Here is a 19,934-nt window from a genome sequence, read left to right as displayed (position 1 = left end):
CGTTTTAACACTTAGCGCTCCGAAGGCTCCGCTACAGAGACATTTGTCATTTGTTCCGTAACTCCAAAGGCTCCGCTGCGGAGCCAAATGTTCTTAGCATACGTTATCGTCGGCGTTAGCAATTGTTATCCGTAGTTAAAACGTGCTAAGTCTGTACCATTACGATTAAACCATTTTTTGATCTTTTCTATGGTTAGCAACATGAAGAAAAATAAATATTACGATGAGAATTTAGAGCCGAGTGATACCGAAGACGTATTTGATTTTGAAGAGTTAGAAGACATTGTGGAAGACAATGTTGGTTATGATTCTGACACTTCGAGTAGTAGTAGCGAAATTACACTACCAAAGAGACGAAGAATGAGAATTATTGAAAGTGAAAGCGAAGATTCGTTACAAGACTTGGTGTGATGTTACGGAAGAATTACATATTCCAGATAGAATACCTTTTAGTGTATTGCCACAGGTCGTTGGACCACAAGTTCCTACAAACATTGAACAGCAGTACAATATTTTAAATTATTTTTCACGGACGAATTGGTAAATGAAATTATAAAGGAAACCAACAATTACGCAGAAAATGTTCTAAACTCGAAAGAAATATCTAGTAACTCTATTTGGCAAAGTGAATAGTGTGACACTTGTCCAAGTAAACCCAGAATGCACATGGGAGATTGTTACCAAAGATATCGCACCATGGTGAATTACAAAATTTAAAATTTATCTTTTATTTACAATAGGAAAATGTATATTTATAAAATCAATAAAATCAAATGCATTCGCAAGGACGTGTAATCTTTTCCGCTCAAAATAAGACTTCCTTTATCCCAGGCGCTCTGCTCAAACAATGTGCTGGAATTGCTTGTAGGCAGTACTCGAGAAACGCGCGGAGCACTAAGGGTTAAACAAATTATGCGAAGCGGGACTGTACGCGTGTCCTATACCCATGGTTCTCGTGTAAGACGTTAGATGAATTTCGAGGACAAAACGAGACAAAGGCAGCGTGCGAAGAAAAACTTGGCTTGCAGCGTTTCCACGAGTAAACACGAAAACCGAACTATGGCGTCACAAATAAAAGCGAAAACAGTGATGTAACCGAAGAGACCATGCGCCATTCGAACAACAGAATTCCCGGTGCCGGCTCTCTCGTCCCCGTGCTTGCCCGTTGACCGACAAAGAGGTCACACAGCGTTCACCCACGCAGATATTGCAGACGAACGTGTGTAGCCGTTTTGTACCTGCGCTCTTGTTGCTCTTCGACGTACAGCGGCCTACGGCCCTAATCTCCCTTATCCGATCAGAGCTGATTCGATCAGCCGTTTCCGTGGTGTTGCCGATCCCGCGTTCTGTTTGCAAACATTGTAACTCGATATAGACGCGATCTTGATCTCGATCTCCGCTACCCCAATGTAAATAGCCCGGAGGGAAGGTTTTCGTGTATACACACGTTTGTTGCACGTTGTACCTGCCGCTTTCAGCGATCGAACGGATACTTCTCGAAAGGCGGAGATCAGGTGGTAAGAATCGTGGGAGAGTCCGCTTAAGATATTTGCCTCTTTCGATCTTGATCTTCGGAACGGTCATATTGTATCTTCTGCAGCTTTTCTGTTGCGTGTACAAACACTCGTGAGGAACCGTGTCTTTAGAGCTATGAGAAACTTCGTTGGATTCGTTACGTCTATGAGAAACGCCTGCACGGTGTCTGTACGGAAAATTAATCTTTACAGTTAGCAATTCGACGGTTGTTTATAATTTCAATTGGGGCGGGTGTAGACGCGACAATTTTGCACGCATTGTAATTCGATCGACTGCATAAATAAGGCACCTGTGGTGGTGTCGCCTGATACTTTAAATGCAGGCGTGTATTGCCATAGCTATTGGTTTATTGATTTATCCATCGCCGCGCACATTCGCTTTTGAGTGGCCGATATGCCAGAGTAAAAAATGGTCCGTGTCGATGTACACCAGTATCGATGAATACCCGTTTCCACGCATATTTTCGATGTTGCTCGAATCGCCATTGCGTTCTACAAATAATGGACGAACGCGTCGTAACATGCGGTTTGGTGAAAACCGTAGCCGGAAGTTTTTATCTGATAATGGCGAAGCTGTTTTGAATTAGAGAAAAATGGAGATCGAACGTGGTATGTTATATTTTTCCTTCGACAGTTGTATTAAAAACTATTGATTTTGATTGTTCACGAACCAGGTAACATTATTTTAGCAACAGAAACGCGAAGCCTTCGCTTGACCTGCTTTCACGTTATATTTACTTTTCGTTCTGATTCAACCTCATTCTGTGTTTATTTCATTCTTATTTCACTATTTTATTTACGATAATGTATTTTCGTTGAAACGTGATCTCTCGGAGCAAAACGTCCATATTCGTATAAAGCATCCTGAACACGTCTGATTTCATTGGTGAAAAATGTCACAGGAGCTAAAACTCCGACAGGCTGGCCGATGAAACGAGGCTTATTTAGTCGCGAACAATATTCAATGTCGATGTTCTCCGGTGTCAGGTAATAAAACGCAACGCGAACGAGCTGGAATATCGTAACCGAGTATATTTGAATGCAAATACTGTGACCACGGGATTGTCCCGATATAGTTACTTTCGTCCGCATGGCTACGTCAAAGGTAATAGCGCCATTGTACGTGGGTAGGGCATAGTATTGTGCGGCCCGCGTAGACAGGCAGTGGTAGGGTAAGCAATCGTAGGGAAACAGAAACAGAGAGAGAGAGAGAAAAAGAGAGAGAGAGAGAGAGAGAGGGAGAGAGCGTGAGAGAAAGAGAGAAAAAGAGAGAAGGGAAGGGGGAGGGAGAGATGTACAAGGATCGCGATCGCAGAACGCTTACTACATGGAACGCTTTTATTCCGCTCTCATTGCCGGGTAAATAACATCTGTACATTAGATCACTATAAAATCGGTCGCCATTGGTGAACGACAATAGGGCTTCCCCCTATTGAAACCTCATTGTAGAATATGATTCAAGAAAGGCTCGTCCGCTATAATATGACGTTGTGCGCTCGTGTGGTTTACGGGGCACCGAGAGGCAGCAAACCCTGGATGGATGGATGGACGTGAAATAAAAAAAGAAACGAAAGAACGAAAGAAAGAAAGAAAAACAGAAGCGAGACGGAGGAGACGGTCGCGAGAGCGACCGCGACGGAGCAGGAGAGTGAGACGCTGAAAGGAGAAAATAAAAAAAAAGATCGAAGGAAAGAAAGAATGAAATAAAGAAGGACGGGACATGTTCTTCTTCGAAGGGGACGAGGAAGGCGTGCATGGTTAAAAACAGTCCCGAGCGAAACAAAAGGCGGAGCGTAAAGAGAAACGACTGAGCATCGCTACGCATTGTTGGCCGCGGGTTCGGAACGGGTTTTGAAATAAAAGAGTAATGTGTTCGTCCGTTTTGCCTCTACCGCCAGGCACCGATATACAAACTACACACGGTCTGATACGCGCGCGACCCTCTTCACCCTCTCCCCCTCTTCATCGCGTTCTCTCTCTCTCTCTCTCTCTCTCTCTCTCTCACTCGTATATACGCACAGTTTATCGAGGGTGAGTTGGTAGGTGGGTACGTGGTCGGGAATATCCCCCTTTCTCCCCCGGTCAGATATAAACTCTTAACATCTTGGTGGAACAGCGGGCTCGGCCAATCGGACGGGCGCGCGGGCGTGGCCGCGCCTAAGCGCGGCGTCGCGTATGGCTGAAGCCCCGGGGAGGTACACTGTGGCACAGTGTTTTATTTCGCGCAACTGTGGAGGGGTCGTTAGTTTCTGCCCTATCCCTCCCCGCTGCATACCTTCCCACCCTATCCCCTGCTCCTACTCGGTCCTTTTCATCCGTCCGTCCCGCTCCCGCTTCACACTTTCCCCTCTGCCCATCTCTCGTTTCTTTTCTCATTCTTTCCCTCTCTTCCCACTTTTCCGCCTTCTTTCACGTTTTTCCTCCACACTTTCCTCTCCGTTCTCTATCTCGCTTGCAGCTTCCTGGATGCTTTCCGCGACATTCCGCCTGCCCCTCTCCCTCGTCTCTCTCTCGGCGGTTTCAACCGTCCCACCTCCTTTCATCGTTCCGTCCCTCTCGCACCACACGCTTGTCCTCTCCCTCTCGTCTCTCTCTCTCTCTCTCTCACTCTCCGAGCGCCACTCGCTTCTTTTCCGATTCTTTCTCTCTCCGCTCTTGCTTTTCCACCTTCTTTCACGGTTTTCCTGCACACCTTCCTGCCTTTCGTTCCGTCTCGTTCTCGGTTTCCAGGATCCTTCGTGACATTCCGCCTCCCCCCCCCTTTCCGGCGCGGCGGTTAGGATCGTCGGTCCCCTCCACGCCGCCGCGCCGACTCCCCCCACCTCCTCCGCCGCCGACCGCCTTCGGGCTCCCTCTTCGCTGCCGCGACACCACCACCGCTTCTCTGTCTCTCCGCGCTACCTGAATCGACTCACCCCGGGATGCTGCAATTGTTGACAATGCCGGAGAGCGAGAGAGAGTGCCGCTACAGGAGTCAGCCCGATCCCGCATTTCGTACCCCGACACCCGTACGAACGGTGGTGGTGCCGCCGCGACGCCGTCGCTCTTCTTCGTCGGCGTAGAAATTCGGACGTGTGGGCGCGTGCGCGTTCCTGCTGATAGTCACGGAAGCCTCCACCCCCTCCCCTTGCCGCGCGCTCGTCGCCGTCGCCACCTACCTCCAGTGTCTCGCTCGCTCCACGGGGCCGGTTCGAGAGTTTCCAGCGAACGGCGTTAAATGTGATTTCTTCGGTTGAAGTAAGAAGAACCCGTGTGGCCGCGCTCGCTACTGCCAGGCATCGTTTGCCCCCTCCCCCCTCCCCCTTGCGTCGCCGCCACTGCCGAGTAACGATCGCGTGTGTGGATGATCCTGTCGGTCACCGATTCTCGACATAGTATTACAGTCTGGGGCCCCCCTCTGGAACACTGGATCGAACGGAGAATTCGTGGACGACCGCCGCCGACGACGACGACGACGACGTGATCTCGAGGGATGTGCCGACGGTGATCAGAGACTGTCGGCAGTGATCGATTTCGTAAAGGATGAAAGCGATGCGTGTCAGTGGCCACTGGGCTCCGTGCTCGGCCGAAAGAAACTGTTCCCCGTGATCGTTGTCGCACGATTTATTTCGTTGTCCCGGTTCTGTGCCGACGTTCGCGATGACGATGTCCATCCGTGATCGTTGTTGACCGTTTCTTGTTCAGTGATTTCTGTTTGTTCTCGCACCGCCGGTTTCTTCCCGTTTCGTAGCCGCGCGTAACCGGTTCGATTCCGCAACACGATGTCGTTACCGCGGGGTGTCGGGCTTGGTGTCGACGTGGGCCAACTGATGCAGCACCAGCAGCAACAGCAGCAGCATCACGTGCTACCGGCCGCGTTCTTCCTTCGTGCCAGTGCCGAGAGATACCAAAGGACACCGAAGTGCGCGAGATGCCGTAACCACGGCGTCGTGTCCGCGTTGAAGGGCCACAAACGGTACTGCCGTTGGCGGGACTGCGTGTGTGCGAAATGTACCCTCATCGCCGAGCGTCAACGTGTCATGGCTGCCCAGGTAATGTAGCTTGTTGGTATAATACATCATAGTCGAGTAGTACGTGATCATTGGACGATGTATGTTCGCTCGCGCGTACAAGATATCCGGGAACGTAATGGTGTAGGTTATGATTAAGCTGTGACTGAACAGTAACGAAACTTTGGCTCTATGTCGTTAATGATTACGCACTTTCCTTATTGCGTGTTCACAGCAGTTATTACGTATGTCATGAATGAACTGCGTTTTTGTAAAATATAAGAGAGCTTGTAAATCGACAAGTATCTTCTAGTGAATGAAGAAAATTATTGTTTGATTCTCTGATTTTTCGCAATAAAGTTATAAAAGAACAAGTACTTACGTATAGTGACTTACCTTGATCCATACGTCTTCATTAACGGATTTCGATTGTTCATTTGTAAAGAGCACAGTAACCGTCGCTTCGTCTTCTTGTGGCTCGAAGTATCGTTTACTAGAATGTTTACGACAAGCGTGGAATCTTAGATACAAGAGAGAAATAAAGATAAATGAAGACGGCAAGAGGTATTTCGTAACTGTTGTTTATATAACCTTAATGTCATTTGAATTATCACGAAGGAAGATGCAATGGGAAGGTTATGTATCGACTTGTTGAAGTGTTCGATTGTGTAATACAGTTCGAGAATCGAATGGGTGTTCGGTCGAGTTGCAAGTAGTTTCCCGCTAAGTGTAGAACGTTTGTTAATTGCAATATTCACTGTAAGTATTGAAAGTTTATATTGAAAAGATATTTAAAGTAATTGTAATTATATTATATGATGCGTATGTAATATAGTGGATTAAATTCAATCAGTAAGAGCATCAGACCGATATAAATCGAAAAACGGTAAACAAGAGTGAGTGACATAACCTGATAGTTAAAGTAGTGATTGTAGTGGAAGTATTGCAGGTGTTACTTGATAAAATAAATAGATCAGTAATAAGAATTGTTATTTAATAAATTAATGTACATGATAACACATTTTATCTTGAAATAATTTCCAAAATTGAAAATGATTAAACTGAATATGTCAGATTGTCAGCTACTTTTTTTGTTAATATTATTTATTAGATAAATAAAAAATTACTTCATAAATATATTATTATGATAATATATTTAGTTACTTACGTACCAATAATTCCTTTCATTCGAATATCACAAATTAATGCATAAATGCATGAAATGGCGCACGAAATCAATTTCGTTCGTACTGAAGCCAGATAAGTACGTGAAAGTATACAGTTGTTTTTGACAACCAATTCGCACTTTGTAATGTTTGAATTTTATCGTGTACCTTAAACTGGGCTGTTAATATTGGAACATATTAATATTTCACGGATACAATTATTGATATTGCAACTGCTATATCGCTAAAAACGGTTAATGAAAATGATTTATGAAATAGCAAATAATACTCAACTAGTAGGACGCTTGTAGAAAAATTCTGCGAACGTATTCGTTTGGGGCGTGAGTTGTTGGTGCCGTTTCTCATCCATGGCTTCGTGAAATGGTTCAAGGAAGTGTGAACTGATTCAATTAGAATCAGCGAGAGGGTCTCTTTGAATGTGCGACTTTCTTTCTCTCGGTCGTTCTTATGTTTCTCAATCTAACAAGAAAATAAGCCCTGTTTACATAGTAATCTACAGCAAAGAAATCCTTCGCCGTCGCTGGCTTTACAGCCTGCCATTTTTCTATCAACTTAAACGATAAATTTAAATTAAATACTAATTCAATTCATTGGTAATTTAACTTTCATAGGGCACGAATTCATTTTTCTACCTCTCTGAAGTATTGCTTCAACATTTCGCATGAACATATGGTTCAAAATTAACGCACAATTATTCCGAATGAAAAGCGCTATATATATTATTAATTAAAAATAAGTAAATAGAATCGAAAAATCGTGATTACGAGCCAGGTGGAAAATAAATCGTATTTATTAGAACCGGAGAGAGTATATCGGTTAAGAGTAAATAATTTTCATGCACGAGGAATAATTATCCAATCTGAAAATATGAAATAAGCCGTGAAAAAGGCAGCGGTAATCGAGCGTTAATTTTCCGTTGGCATTTTGACTTAACCGCGGATGAAATTACGAATCCCGTGGATCGGTTCCGCCGGATCGTAACACTATACCCACTCGAGTTTTTGATTTGCTGGTCCTTGTACCCTCTTATTGCATCATTTTGATATCATTGCCTACGTGAATTGCACCTGCTCCATATCCGTCGAGATATCTTCCTGTGATATACGCTCCGCGAGATTGATTTCTATTCAATCGGAAGTCGAATTTTATTCGCGGCAAACGTTCTTTTTATGTGTGTGCGGAAATTGAAGAGTAAAAAGGCTAATGAATAATCATTCTCTCTTTTGCTATCGGGAATGAATATGCCCGCCCGCGGTGAAACGATTTTAGAGCGCTATAAGCGATCAGAAATGTTTATACCAATTTAAATTGAAAATACAACTCCGTAAATATGTTGAATAGAACGATTTCCGTGGGTGTACACCTCCTTTTAGTTTAATCTATGATTAGCGCGTGCACTGTTCTCGTTGCACCATCATCTTGCTTTTATTTTGATAAATTATAAGTAAATCGTTAACGCATACATTAAATCTAGAACGACGTGTAGATACGTATCTGTTTTCTTATTCTCTTTGTACAAATAAAATATCTTCGGTGTCAATTCTGACGACATAAATGACAATGTTCTAGATGAAATAATAAAATGTACCTTTAAAGCATGTACTGTTATGTACATTTAGAATTAAGGCGAGATTTGAACTCTGATGGAAGTGGCAAAATATAGACATTTTTACGTCGCTTTTGGAAGTCAATTTCTAATTTATTTCTACTTTTTAAAAAAATGCAATTAGTATGCAGAATCATGAGTTTCCATGAACATCTGGGTCTCGAATAAAAAATAGTTTTCTTGCGTCCTCGTGATGGCGACGGCCGTCGGCAGTAGTCTGTGGATATTAAAAGTTCAACTTTGAACACAATACCAGAGTAAATAATATTTTTTTGTATTCAATGCAATTACAAAACGTTTCCGTGGTTACCTGTTATTTAAATTTAAACATTTAAATGAACTGACGATCCGACGGTGGCCTGTGACTGGATCGGCACAAGGCCATCCCAATTCTTTTTCCCTTTTCCAATCGTTTCGCGAATATAATTCATTAGACAAATTTCCAATTACACACACATTTTTTCGCAATAATATGAACGCGCCATAAATACTTCCCAACTACTTGTTGATTGCCTTTTGACGCTGTGCAATGAAAATCGTACAAATGAAAGAAAAGGTTGATAGAAATTAAAGCCCTTTCATCCATTATATTGTTGAAAGAAATACCATGTAGATATTTTTAGCGGAACAATGTAATGTAACTAATTGCCAGTTAATTATCAGTTCTTCGAAGACTAACTAAACGTCCAACCTTCCGCACCATAAGCTGTGGCAATATTTGCTCGAGGATAAATTAATGTTTGCTGTAGTTACCGTGAACATCGTTTTAAATACAATGTTCCGAGAAAACTGCATTTGCAGTTGCAAACAAGTTTGTCTACTGCATTAACTTGTAACTTAACATAGTACACAAGGAGTTTCCCTCAATAGACAGCTTGCTTCTTGCAATGTGAAAAAATCCAATGGAGTTTTAGTAAGACAGAAAATTACGTGCTGCTCGTGGTAGCTTGTGACATAATATGGTGTACCAGGAGTTTCTTCGTTAGACCGCTTGCTTTTTGTAATATCCACGAATCCACGATGTTATAGTAAGACAAAATATATCGTACAGCTTGTAGTAACTTGTAACCCGACGTAGCATCAGGGATGTTTTCGTTAAACCGTTTGATTCTTGTAATATCCAAAAATCCACCAATCCCTTAGTAAGACAAAAAATGTCCTGCAGCTTACAGTATTTTGTGACTGAACATAGTACCAGGAATATCCTGATTAGGCCATTTGCATCTTGCAACATTCGATAAGCCAAGAAGAAAATAAGATTTTACGATCTTTGATTTCCAATGAAATGATGGCAAATAAAATACCAAAAAAAGTCGACTGACACACGACGCGTTAGAAAGCGAACTCCTCCTCCCTTAAAGAATTTTCAAGGTTCCAATTAGCTAACCAGAGGAACAATCCGCAGGTCGCGTTACGGAGGCAACAGGCCCAGGAGGAGAGCGAGGCGCGCGAGTTAGGCCTGCAATTGCAGTACAATGCAGGCAGCTGCACCACCGCCCCCGTTCTCCCTGGCGCGGCGACCGCAACCACGCCAGCTGGCAGTCCACCCCCGCACCCGGGCCATGTTGCCAGTCCGGCCGGATTGGCAATTCCAGCGGCGGCGGCAGCCGCAGCCGCGGCCGCGGCCGCTCACATTCAAACGCAACTCCATCAGCAACCCGATTGCGGCCTGCTGCAACGGAAGAGGCTGCCGCAGGACGAGTACCGGCAGCCCAAGATCGAGAAGCAGGAATCGATCGTCGGTGGAATTGGAGGTACGTCCATGATCCCTTAATTGATTAGTTAGCTGGTCGGTGTAAGATGCGCGTGAACGATACCGCATCATTCTAAAAACCTACGACGGGCATAATGCAGCACAAAGTACAAAAGCCAACATCTGTTTTTATCATTGCATATGTGCATTTCTGTAGAACTAATTATTCCGATTTACACTCTTTTGCTTACTCGTCGAGGTCATAATCGTTGGAGGTTGTAGGATATACCGTGAAAGAATCGGCGAAGGATGTTGACAAAATTGATATGAGATAATCTGTGGAAATGATGCTGTAGGATATAAGGCAGTTATGAAATAGTTTCTGTAAGGGATGTTCGATAAACTGTAACAAAGTCGGATATTGGATACTAATATCACGGGCCTTGAAATCTTTATACGCGACGTTTCGATCATTGTACTTGTTAAAAATGAATAATTCATAATAGTACGTCATCCATACCGAGGACTTAGTTCATTTGTGATAATCTAGTACGATTTGAATTTACATTTTTCCTCTATAAGAATTTAATGTGGCAATTTAAAAGAAGTCGTCTAAAAAGCCGCGAACTATCTATTTTATCAAAGATCGGTATCCTACCTTACTATCTAGTAGGAAATGTTTGTAAACTTGCAACCAACGCGTACGTCTTTAACCCTTAGGACTCCGATGATTTTTTTCGGCATAAACAGCTACCAGCAACTCGGGGCAAATTTTGCTAAAATTGTGATTCTAGTATGGAAAGTTGAATTGAAATCAAAATCATTATACCACTGTGAAATTCTATAGGAATTAATAAATGAAAGATTTTCTCTCTTTATTTGCGTATTTTACGTGATTAACTTAAAAGAAATAATTTAGTGTCGCCGTATCGGCGACGTCGGAGTGCAAAGGGCTAACCAATGCGTGGCTCACTCGATTGCTCTCTACGACTGAAAATATTGACGTAGATCAAGATGACAATATCAGATATCCAAACCGTCTCTTTTATCACCGAGTGATGGTGCACACTTGTCCAGCGATCCCTCCTCTCCAGCAGCCCTTATCGAGCAGGCGAGCGCCATAAGTATCTGATTCTGATCTGAAAGCATCGGGACCCCTGCGCACGATCAGTATCGAACGAACACGGGTCCGGGGATAAGAGTGGGCCTCGATATATTTCTTCGGTCGAAAGTACCATCGTGACGGTCTTGACCGAACAGGTGGGTCCACGGGGCCACCGCGCCGCTCTGGCACCGTTAAGAAGCACAAGTCCACTCTTCATGGTAGAGAAACGGCACGCGCGTGCACTTCACGGGAGGGTGAGAATGAGCCAGGAAGGAGAAGAAGCCCGGAAAGGAGCGAAGGGTTGAACACGGAGAGAATTAAAAGCCGCCACTAACGAGTGCACGACTTCTGGTTCGAGTGGTATAATAAGGGGCCACGAGTTTGGCCATTATTTACTTAACATTATGGTCTCTGGCCACTTGCCCTATTTAGCCGTGTATGTTCACGCACGCTCCTAATGGCCACTCGTACGCAGCTCATGCGTGCTAAACGCGTGTGCGTCCTTCTCTCTCTCTCGTTCTGTCTCGTCTCTCTTGGACGCGTGCCATATTTTCATTGCTCGTTTTGCAGCTTCACGGAATATTGGAAAAATGATGGTCGCTGGGAGCCTGTGCGAAACGAATACTCGCCGGGAACAGTTCTAGTTCCGCTCCGAGGTGCTCTCTGCTTTCTTTCTCGTATCGCCCGTGATCGGTTCTATCTCGTCTAGTCGAAGCTTCGAAAGTCCACGCTTGATCGTAAGTACAACGGTGTTCACTTAGCTATAACGGTTTTCCCATGATTAGCTGAAGCTCCGTATCCCCGCTAGCTCTTGAAACTGGCTTCACGTTACGGTAGCTCGTTCGAGCTTTCGTGTTACAAGGCAAATAGGTCAGATCCAGACCACTTGTCGATGACGAGGCAGACTGCTGCAAAGTACACGGGACATTACGGTAAGGCGTTACTGTTTCAAAGAATATCTTTTACTTCGCGATTGTTTGAAACAAATTTGGTAGCACACGCCTCTTCAAATAGCTGCAACACTAAAGTCCCGACTCGATATTCCAGCTATCCGAGCATCACTGTACCTTCCCCGAGAAGTCCGCTATCGGTAGTTTGCTCGCAGCGCAGCGAAAGTTAAACAATGCACAATACTTCCTAACATTTCCCGATATCCCGAGCTTTGCATTCGACAGAAATTCTTTTCACCGCTTTTTCCGTTGGCTTGATCTCGAGGCGAGGGAACAAGAAAGAAAGATAGGGGGAGAGAGAGAGAGGAACGTAGAGAGATAGAGAGGTAGTCTTTCGTCAGGGGATGGAAACTTCGATTTCACTCGGTTTCAATTACACCTAGGCTCCTCTTGTTCCCGTTGCCCGGTGTCTCTGCCGCCTCCACACCCGCGATCCCCTCGCCGTCGAGACCTCCCGGCGGCCTCCCCATCTGAAAAGTCGAGGGTCGCAAGTGCACAAGATGTCTCTCCGTTCGATCTTCGAAACAGAGTGCTTACAGTAGTGTACAGAGAGGCGGGCGCGTCTTCAGTCGAGAAGTTTAGCCGTAATTGAATTTCTCGGGCCAGTGCCTACCACCGCACCGCGGGGGATTCACGACCGGTTTGTTGGTTGCTCGGTCTCTGTATTCTTGCTGGCTCCGGAGAAGATCCGGAGCCCGCCGACAGGAGAGGGTTGATGCACTCTCGCTCTCTTCCTCGCGGCACTGGATCTACCGAGATCCCGGCGATACCCTGCATTGTGCGTCTCCTGGATGTGATCCTGTTGTATTACACGCGCACCCGCGCGCTCCACCCCTTCCGAACTTGCTGCCCTTATAGATTGTCCAAGTTTCCTCCCGGCTTAAAAAGGATTAATACGCTGCCCGTATCTAGGGTTCAATGTTGAAACCGTTTCTGGTAACTTACGATTTCGACCGGATGCACGGTGGTCAGGGAAGTCGATCATTTTCGGTCGAATGGCAATTTTTGATGTTTCGAGATACAATAAATTTGTGTCGCTCGATATGATGTAAACAGAAATGAACGATTTGAGAAGAGGAGACCGATTATTCGAGCCTCGCGACTCGTTTTTATAGTTGTTGACAATCGGCGACTATAAAAACGAGCCGCGAGACTCGAATAATCGTCTCTCTTATTTCCAAATTGTCCATTTCTGTTTACACGTTGAGCGACGATTGGTGAGAATTTACTGTATTTGTTTTTCCTTGAAACTGAGACAAGCCTTTGAAACGTTGAAATCCAAAGTTTGTTAGACAAACACACTTAGTGTAACGAAGACAAACTCATCAAATTCAAAGTAAAACTAATTATTTTCATTATTTGATATTAAACCTAAAAATGCAAGTTTAGGCTGTACTTTCATTTTTGTCAGCAGTTATAGTTTAGTTATTTCATTATGGTGTAAGTATCTTATGATGTACATATAAACGGTTCAAGATTTACAAGATCCAAAATTTTGACAAAACTTATACCAAAATGATTAAAAGTGATAGGGTAAGTCTGGAAGAAACCGGCCAGTGTAAATATCTCGAAACGACGACGCCGTATGGCGTTGTGCGAAATGTCGGAAAACACTTCAATAAATTGATTGTTGATCACGTATCGCAATTGACGTGCAACTGTATCCTAATCGCGCAAATTGCGTTTAAAGCTTTAGACGGATCTGAAAGTGTTTTCACTAATATTCTTGCTCCAAATATGAGAATTTTTGTGATTTGAAACTGAAGAAAAAATAACATAATAATTATTTTCTCTAGTATATAACACCTGTACTTTGGAATTAATTCCTCTATCGAGATTATATCTTACTTCATCACAGATTGACATAGAGAAATATTTACAGATAGTACAGTAAAACTCCATTAATGTAAACTCGGCGGGAGACATACGATGACGAAGTTAGGAAACCGAAGACGTTAGTTTAACATTCGGTGGAAATGGTCGAGTTTTATCGGTCCGCGGGGATGGGTCCAGAGCCAATTTGGATGGCACGCATGTCAGTCTCGCGTATCAAAGGGGCAGATACGTGCACCGCAGTCATTACGTCGAAAAGGAGGACGCGGAGATTTGGTCTTTCCAGCGGATTCCTCCGTGAAGTAGGCAGGATACGCTTTGTAGAGCAGCCCCCCTCTGCTACACACGCGAGCGGAAGAACGTCCCTTTGTGTGTACGTGTGCGGTACACCCTTTATCCTGAAGGATCGCTCGGTCTCCTTCGTCTACGGGGACCATTATCCGGCAGTTTCTCACAGTAGAAGCTTCTTCGAGTGTCCAAGAAACTTTGTGAAAGACCAGTTCGCTTCCGTTCTTCCTCTTTCGTGGCTGCGGAGGACACCAGGAAATTATTTCACTCGACTGTGTACGCTTACCCTCGTACTGTACTCTCTCTCTCTTTGCTCCCTTACATTTTGGGTGATGATATCGTGGCGTTTAGGAGCCTTTACATACGATACGTGTTCCATCCGGAAAAGGTCTCAACGTTTCTTTAACTACAGCCCGTGCCATCGCATCAAGGCCAACCAAAATGTTCAAATTTTTCGACGCTTTTAACCAGGTAACTGTGGCGATCTCTTTGCAAAGCGCCTACCACAGTGTGCCGCGATAATCAAGCGATGACGGGCGATGAATCAAACGATCAAGCGATGAATCCAACTCAAATTATTTATAATTTTCATTTGTTTGTTTCATTTCGTCTTGACCTCCAACATTTTAAACATATTAAAATTTACGAATATAACTTAGTTTTCACCAGAATTACAATTTAAATATCAAATTGTAACAAAATTTTACGAATGACGGATATAATCGTCATGACACAAAATTCTGCCACATCTCCATGACGGATATAGTCGTCAAACACACTTAACTGGTTAAAGAAATTACAAGGCATAAGTGCACTTTAATAAAATGTTTTATTAAATACCAATGTTATATATAGGCTGTCCCAAAGATGTCTCGCAATCCGAAAATGGGGAGTTCCCGAGGTCATTTGAAGTAACTTTTTCCTTAGCGAAAATGTAATCCGCGGTTGTTTCTACGAGTTATTAACGAAAAACCCTGACCAATAAGAGGCGAGCTCGGCTGAGAGACGAGTATCAAGTACTCAAAGTAGAGTAGTCCCTAAACTAGGATCCATGCATCAAAACCAAATATTTGAATCCAAAGACCTTCGAGGATCTTCCATCTTGACTCTTCGGCTACCAATGTTACAGTGTCTCTCCGCTTAATCTTGGTCCGGTCCGTCCATAGTTCGTCGGTCATCAAACCATCTGCTGGTTCGAACTTTGTCCGTTTCCAAATTCGACGCGATATTGCGTAAAGTGCCTTCATCGTTGGCGCGAATAGCGAAGATATCTTTGATAACGTTGTTCAAACACACTTGGGTCAATGTGTCAGGCTATAGAAAAACTCTGGCCATTCGAGCGCTAATAGACCCGAGGGGATCGAGTCAAGGCTTCGTTCGCTCTTTCGTGTCACCGAAGTAACTTGAGGCCGGTGTTTGGCCTACCATTTCGCCGTCGGCGAAGAAGGATTCGCGAACGCGGCTCGAATATTTAAAGTCCTGGCACTCGGGGCCAGATGGGAATCCATCCGTACTGGCGGCGGCTACTTATGTTTTCGCGACGTGCCTGGCTACATTGTTTGCAAAGAGTCAGGCACCGGTACGCGGAACACCGCGCGGCCACGAACAGCACCGCTTAGACCAGCTCTCTGTCTATTTGCATAGGTGTAGCCTCTCCTTCGAATGCACGTACACGTGCATCGCCGCCGTTGGAAGCACGTTTCGAAGTGTGTTTGAACAAAACTCCTGGCCAGCGTCCCCTTTCTATCCTGCGCGAACGTTTGCTCGGCCGTGATCCGTGAAGGATCTATGCTCTCGATCGAGCCTCCACGGAGATCCTTCGAATCGTACGGTTCTTAACACTTTCCGCGGTCCTGCGTTTGCGGACGACTCCGAGACCTGACAAAAGGGTTGGACGCTGTTGCATTAAGCTCTCAATTGTAAATTTTCCGTGTATGGTGCGCGAAGAGGCTGGAGCTTCTGCAGAGACAATGAAGATAAAGACTTCGCGAAGTTGTACAGTCCGAAGAGATCGTTTCTTTTTCCATGAAATAATTTTCGCCGATGTTGTACTGCGCGTTTGCTGGTTTCATCTTCGAGAATCAATCAACAAGTTTCATATTTTCAGTAGATTCATTAATTTATAATTAAATAGTTGACGAATAAAAAGCAGCTATTACATTGTGCTTCGATTATTTTCTCCGCGACCATTCGGTGGAAACGCGAACTTGCCCGTCGAGTTCACCGGTCACAAATATCGGATGAAATTGTAACCGGCGAATCCAAGCGAGTGAAACGATCCATTAAATAGAAGTCTCGGTAATATCGTGTCTTTGCATCACAGGTCCGAGTGGATCCGTGCGAGCCGTCGGGTTCCCGATGAGCGGTCATTCATACGAAAGAAAAGGGGTGAGAGCGCAGGAAATGAAACGGATCGAGAAGAGAAGAAAGCACGGAGAGAAAACGAAATCTCCGGGTAATCGCGAAGTGTTTTATATTCATTCCCGATCGTTTTCTTCTCGGGCAATTGTGCCGGGTCGGATCGGTTTTCGCTCTCAATCGAAAAAAATATTATCCGAAAGTTGGGGGGAAGGAACCCTCTCTGCCCCGGCGGAGAAAAGAAGCGGCGGTTAATCAAATATGTACTTGAATCGCGGCAGGGGCTTCTTTCTTCTGTTACATCCCTTGGAAGAACAGTTGCGCAACCGGCACTCTTTAATTAAGTCGAAAGGTATCGTTTATCGCAAACTCCGCGAGAGCTATGATTCTTCTGCTATAATAGACCTCGGGTTGCCGATTGCGTGCTTCTTTCGGGTCGGTGTGGCCAGTATTAGGTTTCGCGTTGGTTTATGCCGGGTATAAAAATAAGTCGTAATTATTTTAGTTTTCGTGAGTCAGATCTTTCAGCAGCCATAGGTGGATCCATTGAAATCCTTGCGTTTCGTTTCTTCTACTATGTACAATTAGGTTGGCCAAAAAGTTCATGCCGTTCTTTGACGGATAAAAAAAGAAGTGGTGCATTGTCAAGCACCGCGCGAATTTTTCATTCACCTAATATTTGTGATTCTACTTCTTCAAAATCAATTACCGCCAGGCAAGATAAAAATTACTTATTTGAACTGCGAAATGTGCTAAATGGATTCGATAACTAACCCTTTGCGTTCGAAGTTATTTTACATAACTTTCATTCCGTTTACGTAAAATTATAGGTGCATTTACTTATACCGTATTTAAGTTTTTTTTTCTTAGCAATTTATTAAAACGGATCAAGGAATGTAAACATTCTAGTGAATTATTGTGTTATTATTACGTGTGTGTTTAATGGTGCCTCAGAGCCGCTACTTGATCGCAAAGGGTTAATAGCAACGGAACAAAGTGTTCCTTAATCTCTCGTCAGAGCCAATTATTTTGCACCCAATGGAGGGAAAAATGGTGCGGAAAATCGAGTTACATTCGCGCCACCGACGACAACACAGCCGCGGACAATAATTTTGCTCAATGTGTACGCACTCACCGACTCGTGCGCATCGTCAACAATGTGTAACGATAGGAAGTATACTCGGTGGTTTGTTCAATAGCAAAAGTACACACAGCGAGGGTAGGTCCGTGTCAATTGATGCTGTTGACCGTCGACACTGGCGTCGATCAAACGTGTAATCCCTGTGAATTCACTTCGGTCGAAACAACATCGATGAAACCTGTACCGATGTATGGCACTTCAATCGGGTCTGATACCGCTGCTCGTATATTCAGAGATTTCGATCTTGCGTATCCAAGTCTCGAATATCATACGATTGTCGTCGCACAATAGTTGGATGTTTCTACATATGTCGGAACGGAGATATTTGCACAGTCCGTGGAGTTTCACGCAAATTCTCATTTTCAGAGACAAGTTTGCATTCCAAAAATGTATTCCATTGAGGTAGTGGAGCCGGTTACAATAGAGCGACCAGTTCCTGTACCTTTCGTTTTTTTCCGGGCATAATTCAATTTATATTTGCCGAATAGGATGTATTATATTTTTCCATTTTTTTATTTCGTTTATTTTTGAATAAACCCGAGTATATACGTATTATTTTGAATAAAGGCGCAGCAATTGGTCAGCACACAGTATCCGTTGCCCTAGCCTAACGAGGAGGTTACTTATTTGCATGTATAGTTAACCTTCTTACAATAAGGCTTCGATATAAAACGGTGCAATAATTGTACGACAATCCATTTCCGTAACGTATTTCTATATATCCAATTATTTCTATGTTTTGTTTTGTGACAAAACAGGGAAAAAGTCGACCGTGTTACGGGATAGCAGGCCGTAGAGAACGTAATAGATACGAAATCCTCGATCTAGCTGCAGCAGCTCCAGCGGATATCCGATTCGGAAGATCGGCTGGGCCTTCGAAAGACGCTGGCAAATGTAGCTCGGAAAGCTCTGGTACACCAAAGCAGAAATTTGTCAAGCATCTGGTGGGTTGGTGGAGCGCCGAGGCGTAAGAAACGAGCGTCGTCTCGGTTTTCCACGAGTATCGTGGCGCGGAATTGCGGAAAGGAGTGTGACAAGGCAGTCGGGAGGTTGGCCGAGAGGGTTCGCGGGGCGGGAGGTCGGCGGAGAGTAGGAAGGTGAAAAGAAGGGAGGGTCAGAGGTGGAACCGGTGCCCTCCCCGTGGCCCCTGTTGGCGTTCAGCAACCGTTTACGAGGCATAAACGCCGAAACAAAAGGCGGCTGGGCGCGAAACAATTAAAAACGTTACGCCCGATCGCTCTCCACCGTTCTCCCTTTCCCCTCTTCTCTTTTTTTTTGTCCTTCCACTGCCCCCCTCCCTCCTCCACCCGGCAACCCCTTTTCCGCCCCCGTCCACCGCATCGACGATCTCGTGCCCTCTCTGTCCCTCGGCCCCGTCTCGCTCGCTCCTTTTCGCGCTCTTTAGCACACCCTATGCCCATCGAATCCATCCGGGGAGTATATACATCCCCCGCCGGTCGTTTTGCACCCCTTTCGCCCCGGCGCAACACGAAAACACACGGACGGATAAACCGGCGCCCACACATTCCAACCCCCTCCCGGAAACAAAAGGGAATCGCGACGATTTAATGACTGATCGGGCTGTTGCTCGCTGTTGCTGTCGCCGCCGCACCCTCGAGCACCTCTGCCACCTCTCTGACTCGCTGACTCTCCCGTCTCCGCTTCTCCGAGCTCTTTCTTCTCCTACTCCATCTCGCTTTCATCGTCTCCGTTCGTCCCTTCCTCGGGATCTCTTCTTTCTCTTCTGTCTTGCTCGATTGTCCCATTCTTCGGCACTTTCAATCCTCCCCGATCTTCGTCAATGTTTCGTTAACTACTCCGAATGTCGTCACTGGACTGCGGAGTTTTTTATACATTTTACAAAGAAAATGAATAAATGACACACAAAACTGTGACGATATTATACAAATTTCACGATTCGATTATATCATTTCGAAGTTACACAATTTCTTGCGATTGATGCACAACGTTTTTATTTTGCGGAAGATCCGCGGTCTAGTCATCGCCGAGCTGGACGTCGATACGTCGACGATTCTTCGTCGTTTCTCCCATGTCGGATATAAATGCGGCGTCGATTCTTTGTCGTCCAACTACTGTATGATCATTCGCAATCCTTAATCTTAACCCTTAGCGCTCCACGCGTTTCTCGAGTACTACTACTACGAGTAGTACTACTACCTACCTACCAGCAACGACGGCACATTTTTGGAGCAAAGCGCCCGAGATAAAGGAAGTCTTATTTTGAGCGG

The 19,934-nt window shown here is 44.7% G+C and overlaps 1 protein-coding gene across 2 annotated transcripts in view; it reads left to right on the top strand.

The window, feature by feature from the left end:
• Positions 1–4,430: 4,430 nt before the first annotated feature.
• dmrt99B (doublesex-Mab related 99B) overlaps positions 4,431–19,934 on the top strand; it is a 38,791-nt gene continuing 23,287 nt past the window's right edge. Inside the window, exons 1-2 of one of the 2 annotated variants that reach the window (XM_076521161.1) lie at positions 4,431–5,566; positions 9,723–10,071. In XM_076521161.1, the coding sequence (XP_076377276.1) occupies positions 5,297–5,566; positions 9,723–10,071 (619 nt within the window). In that variant the 5' untranslated portion in view covers positions 4,431–5,296. The remainder of the gene's footprint in view (positions 5,567–9,722; positions 10,072–19,934) is intronic. The other variant, XM_033484681.2, reaches the window with a different exon arrangement.

This window comes from Megalopta genalis, chromosome 1 (genome assembly GCF_051020955.1).
Source record: "Megalopta genalis isolate 19385.01 chromosome 1, iyMegGena1_principal, whole genome shotgun sequence".
Lineage (NCBI taxonomy): Eukaryota > Metazoa > Arthropoda > Insecta > Hymenoptera > Halictidae > Megalopta > Megalopta genalis.
Note: the sequence above shows the minus strand (reverse complement) of the source record. Positions and strands in the feature narration are given on the sequence as shown.